The sequence below is a fragment of the Porites lutea genome, chromosome 8 (genome assembly GCF_958299795.1).
Source record: "Porites lutea chromosome 8, jaPorLute2.1, whole genome shotgun sequence".
Classification (NCBI taxonomy): Eukaryota; Metazoa; Cnidaria; class Anthozoa; order Scleractinia; family Poritidae; genus Porites; species Porites lutea.
In genome coordinates, this window is record NC_133208.1 from 33,925,051 (window position 1) to 33,935,734 (window position 10,684).

The 10,684-nt window shown below is 38.3% G+C and overlaps 2 protein-coding genes across 3 annotated transcripts in view; one reads left to right on the plus strand and one right to left on the minus strand.

Moving 5' to 3' along the window:
• LOC140945685 (uncharacterized) overlaps positions 1–10,684 on the minus strand; it is a 94,917-nt gene that overhangs the window by 18,037 nt on the left and 66,196 nt on the right. The gene's annotated exons all lie outside the window — the stretch shown is intronic.
• Positions 2,398–10,611, plus strand: LOC140945683 (uncharacterized). Of its 2 annotated transcripts, XM_073394712.1 has the most exons (10): positions 2,400–2,657; positions 2,809–2,895; positions 3,997–4,071; positions 5,550–5,662; positions 6,020–6,064; positions 6,418–6,508; positions 6,776–6,827; positions 8,157–8,285; positions 8,804–8,961; positions 10,051–10,611. In XM_073394712.1, the coding sequence occupies exons 1-10, from the start codon at positions 2,511–2,513 to the stop codon at positions 10,129–10,131; spliced, it is 978 nt and encodes a 325-aa protein (XP_073250813.1). In that variant the 5' UTR covers positions 2,400–2,510; the 3' UTR covers positions 10,132–10,611. The 2 variants fall into 2 exon arrangements, with proteins under 2 accessions (XP_073250815.1, XP_073250813.1); XM_073394714.1 differs by lacking the exon at positions 6,020–6,064 and having other exon boundaries at positions 2,398–2,657.

Here is a 10,684-nt window from a genome sequence, read left to right on the forward strand (position 1 = left end):
AATTGTTCGGTATGGCGTGAAGAACATTGGTAGTATAACGGGGGTAATACTTATACCAGGTATCTTCCTCCCACTGTCAGAGTAAGAGAAACATTTTGTAATCCACTTGTCCTTCCGACAACCATCATAGAGATTTTGGTTGTCCAAAACGCAAAAGTGCTTGTCCAAACAATTTGATAGACCTTGTCACGGTTTTCGACGCCATCTTGACGAGTAGGCAAACGCGTGAGAAATTACAGTGTTTGTATGAGAATCTAATGTCGGATAATTTCCGTAAAACGGCTGTTCTGAAAGAAATATCAATTGTAAACGAAAGCTACAATGCAAAGGATTGTCCTAAAAGATTTTGGGGGCGTAACTATTCTAAATTTCTACAGAGGCTTGTTTTAGATTTTCCATATATTTGTCTGTATTTTTCCCGGGACATTCTTACAGACAAATGTATAGAAAATTTACAAAAGTGGTCCTAGGTCTTCAAGTGCATGTAACGCCCTCAAATTTCTTCAGGAGAATCCTTAGGAGTGAAGCTTTAGTTTACAAGTCATATTTTTTTCAGAACAGCCGTTCTACGGAAATTATTCGACATTAGATTCTCATACAATCACTGTAATTTCTCACGCGTTTGCCTACTCGTCAAGATGGCGTCGGAAACCGTGACAAGGTCTATTCAACTTATATGAAGTGAATAAATAACAATTATTTACCGAAGTGGAGGTGGCTAGCCACGGACACTAAGGTGAATAATTGTTTTAGTATATACTAAAACAGTGAGATAATTGAGCACAAAAATGATGATTTTTAACTCATTTACTGTTGCCAACGATTGCAATTCACCTCCAGTTCCTGCGAGCAAAATGCCTTCCCGGTTTGCTGCCGTAACAAACTAAGAAATTTCAAAACTAATCAAGCAACCTATTCCCAAAATACATGAAGAAGGTGACAAAGTTCGGTTTGGAAGTTTTAACAGGTAACGCTTTGTCTTTTTGACTTAAATTTATCGATAAAACCGGTGAAAAAGTTTTTTGTTTGCAAATGCAAATTAAGCTTGTCTTGCGTTACTTTATTTAGTTAACTTGTTCATAAATAAGCTTAAAACTAAATATAATAATCTTTTTTGCAGAATGATTTTAACTACAAAAAGAATTCACAACTCCTTTCGAAGAAACTTCCCCGCAAGAGCTAAACAAACGCCTTCAAAAGTTTTATTTGTCGCCAAGAAAAATCGACGACCGCGACCGTACGGTCATCGCGTTCACTGATTGAGTAGCCAATCAGAGGGCGCGAAGAACACTATCCACTGTTTTAGTATATACTAAAAAGACATGTAACACGCCACGTTTAGCATATTTTCATAATTTATAATGCTACGGCAAATGTTACTTAGGCCAGGGTAATAAGTCATAAGATACGAAGCTCACGGAAACAAATGGAATGGCCACAGAATGAAGAAATATAATTTACAGTCAAACCTCTTTAATACGGCCACCGAAGGGACAGAACCAAGTGTCCGCTTTACAGAGGTGTCCGTATTATAGAGGTAGGGGATGTATGACTTTTGGCATTTCTGTGACCAAACGAACTGTTAGCCTGCGTAGCAAGCGGTTCCGCGCGAGTTCGTCGAGAAAACTGGAACGAGAGCAAAAAAAGAAATGAACGAACTGTCCGTAATAGAGAGGTGTCCGTAAGGAGAGGTTGGACGGTACACTCATTTTGTCAAGTTGGAAGTTTGCTTTTATATGCATTTATATGACTACAAGATAAATTTCAGTTCCATTGAAATTCGTGTTTCTGTGGTTGTTCAGTAATCAGAAATGTGCTTTTCCCACGGACAAGTCATGTCAAAGATTTACTTGTCCGAACTAAATTTCTACTTGTCCCGGACAATCGGACGTAGGTTTTGGCGCACCCTGCAGTCGGTGTGTCAGTAAGTGGTGAAGTCGTTTCAGCGGTAGTTGGATATTTTTGCAGTCCGTGATAAAGAGCTAAAAAATTCGAAAAATTAGAACTTGTCGAAAGTTACCTTACACGGAAAAACAGGATTTTAAGGACGTTTTGGTCAGTTCCTTGAACGTCACAGGCTAAGGGCTGGCGTCCTCAAGTTGAAAAGAGGTCTTCAAGTGATAGAAATGCATCGATCCTGCCGGCATTAGAAATGCTCAAGGGAGTAATTATCTAGCTGTGCATATTCAAATACGTTAAGTTTGATAATAGTCTTCAAAGAGGATGAGGTAATTTTGAAATGGTATGAATTGAGCCAAAAATGTAACTTGCATTGGAAACGAGACAAAAGTCACGTCTTCCTCAACTTCCGGTGACGGCCTACGCTGTATTTACCGGAAGGGAGATATTGGCCAATCATAATCGCTGTGTCTGCAGCATATCATGCACTGCTAGCTCCGTTGTATATTTTTCTTTCAGCCAAAAAATGAGCACGACTAACTTTTCTGACCAAATTATCCTGTAGATATAGTGATCGCTAACTTAACACACTAAAACATAGTTCTAGAAGTATGACTCCTGAAAAAATGCGCGAGTCTCGCTGGTGGGAAAGTTATGTTCCGAAGGACCAGCTGATTCATCTTGTCGCTGGTGGGATCGCTGGAGGAGTTTCCAGAACCTGTGTTTCTCCTCTGGAAAGAGTGAAAATGTTAATGCAGGTAATGAGATGAATAAGCCTGAGCTATTTTATTTATATCGTATCTTAACGCCGACATGAGCCTGGGGAAGACAGGTATGGTACACTCAAATAGCTGTGTTGATGAGTATTGGGGAAGGTTACTGGAAGCCTTTATGCTTTCTTTGTTTCAGATTCAAGTTTCTGAGGCGAAGTATACGGGTGTAACGCAAACTTTGGTGAAAATTGGAAAAGATGAAGGGCTTTATGGGTATTTCAAGGTATGAAAGCTAAGAATCACTTATGACAGTTTGGTAGAAGAGCTGGGTTACTGATTGAACCCTAACCCTGACCCCTATGTTGTGCAAACTGTAGAGGTGTTAGGACTTTCCCTTGTTTTGTAAACAAATGACCTTCTACGGTAGCCTGCAAGCAATTTCTCTCGGCAATCTCCTGTAACTCCTGTTCCCATTAGAGGAAGGGGTGAGAGAACTTGCGTGCTTTTCTTAGGAATTTTCGTTCCACCCTCTCTGAGTACCCCATGGCCAAAAGGCTCCTGGTCTGAGCTAAATCAGTGCAAATGGTAGAGTCTTTGAATAAACATTGCCACGAATAACTAAATTAACTTTTCCCTACAGACATGGTTTTGAATTACTGTATTCCTACCTTTTATTCTATAGATTTATTTCTATGCATGTTGGCTAATGTGGTGGTGGGGTGGGGGGGGGGGGGGAATTTTTTGGTATGTGAGGTTTAGACACACATACAGCGGAGAAAGCAGGGTGTTATCTTGATATTTCTGCTTAATACACCAGATGTCTCTTGATTTTTCACTAAAAGGACTGGGTGAAATTTTTTCTAAGTTTTGTTTTATTCTTATTTATTCTTATTCTTGTTTATGAGGGAAGGGGGAGAGGGCAAATCATATAACATGCCTGACTTATAATAAGAGCTCCTTACTGTGAATACTAATTGCCATGGTAGCAAAGTTTCTGGATGAGAAAAACCTAAAACATCACTTAAAGTGAATTTACAGTTTTTCAAACTTCATCGATCTTATTCAATTTCATTTAAGGTTAGAAAAAAAAAGAAGATTTTTGAGTTGTGCTGCCCTACTCTGTAAAGTGGACGCATGAAATTAGCAAGTTTCATGTCGCAAGCTTGCAACAATGGCTAAGAAATTTACAAAAAAGCATGATGCACATGTAAAGTTGGTCTGAGCTGAGATCAGCAATATTGGTGTGTAAATGGTTGGTACAGTAGTCAACGTACTAAGATAATATGGGCGGGTATTGTATCTTCTAGAGTTTTCATCATGATGATGACGTCAAACGGACATAACCAGCACTGTCAGTGATAGTAATAATTATTTATTATTATAGGGGAATGGAACGAATATTGTCAGAATTGTTCCATATACTGCTGTTCAGTTTGCTGCTTATGAAGAATTTAAAAAGGTATGTTACAGTATAAGCAGTCATGAGACACTGTGTTACAAACATACCACACTGGAATAATTTATTTGCATGTATGTGAGTATTATGCTTCGATCAAAGTTACTTATTATATGAAATTATTATAATATAATGAGTAACTTTGATCTGAGCATAAGATTCTATACCTGCCAACTCTCACGCCTGCGGGTTGAAAACTTCGATCTCACGCCAGCTCACGCTTGTGAGCCAATTTCTCACACCTGATTGAAAAATGTGAGTTGTTGCCGTCTTGCTTGACACAATTTCCAAAGACATGTTAACTCAGACCCATGTAAGGAACGAAAACCATGTGTAAAATGAATAAATGACAATACCTTCCTTGTGATCTGTGATTTTGTGGATAAGCGTTTTCTCGATAACTTCGCCTTCGGCAGACTTTGGACGTCTTCGGAAGACTTCGGACTTCTTTGGAAGACTTCGGGCTTCTTCGGGAATCTTCGGAAATGATCGTGTCGTCTTCAAAAATCCCAGCACTCCCAGGATAAAAATCTCACGCTTATATCTCAGAAAAAGTTGGCAGGTATAAGATTCCAGTTTCCAATTTCATGTGAGGAAGTTTCATTTCTTTGATGCAGACTTCATCACCATTTAATTAATAATATTAGAGTCAACTAATGCATTTTACAAAGAAAAGAAACAGTATCACGTGTTAGTTACAAAAACTAAAGCAACACATACAGTTGAACCTCCACGTTAAACCACCTCATGTAAGAGACCACCTCTCATAGGCCACAACAGATCCAAAACACCAAATTCTTCCAGTCAAAGCCCTTACATAGTCGGAACCTCTCATAAATGACCACCCTTCACAAATGATCACAATCACTTTTGGGATGACAAAGTTTTCCCATTGTAAGTCATTGCTTGGTCTGATCATCCTGTTTGCTTTATATAAACTATCATGCTTATTCAGAATAATTTGAAGAATATTCAGTGACCAAGTGGAAGTACACAAGAAACTGCATGCTCCTCAGCTCGCAAAAGAACCTCCATGTCTGAACTGTCATAATCAACCATCTGCCATTAGTGACCACTTGGTCTTCATTTTGGTTAGTCACGTGCAGGAGGTTTAGATCAATGACTATAAATAACCTTGGAATTTTTAAAATGAATTGGGATTTTAGAATATTAGTCTTTGAGGACTTGAAACTGGAAGTAACCTTTGAGGGAAAAATGTCTTGGAGCAAAAGGAAGGACCAAAAAAAAGCCTCAACCCATGTATGGTGCAGCCCCTGATATTCAAACATAGGTCATTTTCTCTCTTGGTGAGCTCACATGAGCATTGTCCACTACTCCACAACCTTAAAAATCATAGAATTTAAAAGTTGACCCCCTCTATTAGTGCTGCCTTGTAATAAAAAGAGCTTGAATTTAAATAAGCCCCCCTTTTAGGTATAAGGTAGATTTGGTATTAGAAATTTATATTTTAACTTTTACAGATTCTAAAAATTCCTCAAGATCCAAGAGAGCAACGCCCGTTATTGCGGCTTACTGCAGGAGCTTTGGCAGGAATTGTTTCATCTACTGTAACATATCCACTTGATTTAATCAGGTGGGCAACAAAAGTCAACTTTAGTCTCTCTTCAAAATTAACCTTCAATAGTGTGAGGTATAAGTGGTGACCCCTTGGGGAAACCTGAAAATAGTTTTCACCTGGAACGTTTTTCAGTGACCAAGAAATTGACATTTAATGTGTAATGATTTTAATGGTTAAGTAATATTGTTGTGCACTTGTTTTGTCCACATTATCTTAGTTTACTTTTCCCCATAATGGACATTGAAGATGCTTGTCTAATAATAAAACCTCTGCCACTCTTTCAAGGGTGGAGTCAGCCTCTCAGTGTCTTGAAGCAAAAAAAAATGTATGAAAGGAAAGTTTGTCTAATCAAATTGCGTGTGGTTTTCTTAGGACAAGACTAGCTGTTCAAGGGGAAGGAAAGGAGAGACGTTATAGGTAAGGCTCTACCATGGCTGTTGACTCTACTCTTTTGTCACTCCAGCTGTCATATCGCACACAACACTTGGACAATGGCATTGTCCAACTGAGAACTGAAAAAGTTGAAAATAACTTAGGTTGACGTTATGGTTACAACCAGTGTGCATTTTCCAGCTAACCAAATTTGTCTTTCATCAATTTAATGCAATGTTGTTGACCGTACCCTTTTGAATGATTTTATTTATTTTTTTTATTTTACATCCTAATGTTGAAATAAAGGAGACCAAATCCTTATTGTATTTTGCAGTTTCATTTCAGGTTGTCATTTCAACAATTATATATCCTAGCTACTTTGCTCCTTTTTCATACAGAAATATACGACATGCCTTTTTTACCATTATCAAAGAAGAAGGTGGTTTGTTTAGTGGCTGTTTGTTCAGGGGTCTGGGACCTTCATTAATAGTGAGTAGATGTGTTTTTGTGTATAATTAATGTTTACAATCTTTTAATAGTTACATTAAACATGACTCATTCGTCTATAACAATGTAGTTTCCTGAGAATCTCAATGTTTCCTTAGTTCCATCTTGGGAAGCAGTTCAGTTCAGTTCCTCAAAAAAAAAAGAATGTGGAAGGCACTTTTAATTAGCATTTTGTTTTGTCCAGCTTGTCGAAAAATATTCCTTACTTTTAAAACGTGGTAGTTACGTTTATTGCTCTTTGTGCTGCAGGGGATAGCACCATACATAGGACTCAATTTTGCAGTATATGAGGGCTTAAAAGGTATGTGTTGCCAAGTCTCAAATAAAAGAACACTGTAAACTTTCATAAAAAAAGTCAGGCAACTGATGGGTCCGTAAAATCAGCGTTTCAATAATGTTTTGAAGCTTGTCCAAAGTAGGCTTTTGATCTGCTCATAAAATATAAAAAGTCAAGGCAAGTCTGATAACTGCTGTTTGTTAGCCTCGAAGGCGCTCTCGAACGTACTTTCAAGTCAAAACGTGCACTTTAACAGTCGGGTTTACTGTTTGGAAAGGACGCTCTTTTGTAATTTTACACGTTATTTAGTCAGTTTAATTTTCAGTCCAGCAAATTTAAACTGCTTATTTCCACCTATGTAATAAAGTCATCACAAAATTCCAAGCAAGTTTTGAATCCCAGTCTCTCTGAGATTATTGATCCCTCAAAAGTAGCTGGTGATCATGTAAGACCAAAAGGTACGACAACCCACTCATAGAGGCGTAAGGAGTAACAGACGCAGCGTTACCACAACGAGCTGGCTTAACTGGAACTTGCCAATTGCCGTGAGTGTCATCAGGGCATGGCAGTGGATCATCTTTACATCTTTGATGGTTGCTGCACGTAATTAGCAAATCGGCGTAATGAAGCTTATTGCCTGTCACTAGAGTGTGCTTCCATTTATGAAAGGTCAACAAGCTGAAAGAAAAGCAAACCGAACTTTCAAAACACTAAACATTTTTCCACACAAAAAAAGAAATTCATTTGAACGAAATTAGTCCCAACAGTCAGAGGTACCCAACGAGAATATAGTTCAAAACCACTTAAACATAGCATTGTTAAACGTATTTTAGTATTTAAACGGTAGATGTAGGCATATTTTTATCCCCTAAAAAGTTTTCATCTGTTCGGATTTCCTAGCTGAAAGTCTAGTGATCCGAAAATTATAGGGATCAAAACTTACCTTTTCGAAAATTTCAGCCAGAAAAAGGCTCCCGAAAATTCTAGGTGACCTTTTTAGGGTAAAAATCCGTTAAAAACGGGCAATTATACCATTTTTTAAGGTGTTCGAAAATCCTAGGAGAGGCAGGCAAGCAAAAAATTTTACAACAAATGTTCCGAAAATTCTAGATCTCAATTCCGAACAGATATTTTCCAAAAATTCACGTTGGGTGTCCCTGAACAGTGGGAAAAATTATCATTTACCAAATGCGAATAAAATTGCGTGCGAATTGGCTGTATACAGCGGAAAAAACGAATCAACAAGTTGAAAGAAAACCAGACAGACCTTTCAAGACACGGCGCTACACCAAGCTACACTTAGTTGATTGTTGCAATTACATGAATTCTTTTGAGAACTTGTTCCATTTGCAGGATATGTCATGACCTACTATCTTGCTGAGACTGCGGGACACAAGTTACGGACATTGACACATGAAAGAGACTTGCCTGTTGTTATCAAACTGACTTGTGGATCTGTTGCTGGTGCTGTGGCCCAAACAGGTGATTCATATCGGGTACCTCCATTGTCCTTGTTAATTTATTTCTATTAATACTGAAGCCAGTGTTACGAAAGATAGAGTCGACTCATGCTTTACTGAACCAAGTGATAGTCATACTGAGGGCACTTTCCATTTGTCAGAACTGGCCGGCCGGACCAGTCAGTTAGCAAACGAAATGGGCTTTTTCCAGAGGGTTTGCTGAAAAACCATCTCCTTCGTGGATTTGACTGATCTGGTTGGATAGTTTTGATTAAAAGTCAAATTCTCATTATGACGGGAATGGTCTGGCCGGTCAGTTCTGGCAAATGGAAACGCCCTGAGTCTCACTGTAATAACACTAGTCATATAGTGACTAGTATTGTATATTCTGTACACATCTCCTGTTACCATAACGGTTGTTATGGCTGGGGCAGGAGAACGATTGGAAGGGAACACTTAAACAGGTTTGTGGTGCATCAGTGCAGGTGAAAACTATGAAGGAGTTTATTATGTAGTGACTACTTACTGTTGTATCAACAGGAACCTATCCTCTTGATGTTGTACGTCGTCGCATGCAAATGAAGGGTGCAACTGGTGAATTGTTTAAGTACAACTCCACATGGCATGCTTTTAAAGTTATTGTCAAGAGTGAAGGAGTGTATGGGTTGTTTAAAGGAATGTGGCCTAATCTATTAAAGGTAAAAATACTTTATAATGCTTTTTTTTATTCGCCAACGGCAACATGAATATCCCTATTATCCCTGATACGAAGATGGGGGGTTTATTCAGATTTATTCACCGAACTAAAGGAACACCCTTTGGATGTAGACTTATTACTTGATTTTTAGTGTCCAAGGCTTCTACAAGGTGACTACGGTAAACCGCACCGTAAGGTCACTGGCGCCACAGGCATTTCAAGGCTTTTCCTTCTGTCAATAATCATGAAAACTAAAGAAAAGCTGGTGGATTCTGTTTGCTAGTTGGTCTCTTGGTTTTAAATCACATGTATCTTCTGTGCCCTTGCAAAAATCTCTTCTTATATTGTCATTCTATTGCTAGACGAATATGTACTTAGCAGAAAAAAAAAATTATGCCACGTTCTTTGTAACAACTTGAAATTTCAGAATGTTATTAAAAAACTCTAGATGCTCTAACGCATTGCTGGAAGATTATTTGGACAGTGATAAAAACAATTTCTGGAGTCATCAACCATGGACCAGTGGCTTTTTCTGACCCTGTAGAAACGCTAGAGCAGAGGTGGCCTCACGGGATTATTATTTGTTGATCACCTACACATGGCTTGCGCCATTTCAAAAGGTTTTTTAAACCTCTCTCAGTTAGCAACATTCCCCTCTATCGACTTTCTTCTTTCCTTGTTGAAGACCCTTCTCTCCGCTCTTCGATGTCAGTTGCTTCAACTCAACCACCAACGTCCTAAACATTTATTTATCTGCTATTCGGCAACAGTAAAGAGTTATAGTTGAGGGAATACAATCAGATCAATATCCCACCACACTACTTGTACTCGATTTCGTACTGTAGTCAAATCAAGTGCTGGCTAATAACTCCACGACTTTATCTTTCTTCTTGAAAGAAAAATAGGAGGTGTTGGGGGAAATCATCTTATCGTCATTAAAGTTGGAATTGGTGGCTGTAAAGGGCTAAAAAAAATGAGGCAGCCGACAAAACGAAATTGTGGAACCCTGTCATTTTTAAGAGCGGCCCGCCCTTGACTTGAACATATTGGTCCATGATAACCTAATATTGTTTGTTATTGCTTTATACAGGTTGCTCCCACCATTGGAATACAGTTTGCTGTGTATGAAGTCAGCAAGTCTGCTCTACATAACTACTCTGAAAGTGTTTAAGAATCTGATACAGTATATGTTTAGTCTAAAAAATGTAATTTTGTACATAGTTTTAACTTTTGCATAGCAATATATAATATCAGAGGAAGTAAATTATTCCTAGAATCTTCAACCATTTTTTTTAAACTTAAATGTTGGTATAGGGTTATGACTAACATTAGGAAGCTTACCAACGATGAAGAAAACGGAAGTGAAAATGTCCCTAGGAAACGAATTGGCGGCCTTTCAAACTTAATTGCATCTATGTTGTTAGCACAATTGTAGGATAAAAATACTCTAATATTAAAAGGCGAAAAGGTTATCAACGGTTCTGTTTTACTCCGTTATTTCTCTGTTATTAGCAGTTGCAAAATTTTTTTGCCTGCTTCCTATGTAAACATTTCCCTTCTTGCCAGGATGCATCCAAGTTACATCAACCACGACAAAAATTAAACATTAGTAGCCTTACCATAAGCAAATAAAATTGAGCTTTCGCTTAAACTGGAGGCTTCCCAACAAGCAGAGGTCTCTCACAGCGAGAGAGGAGTTTTTCTCTGCGAGCAGGGAAGCTAGA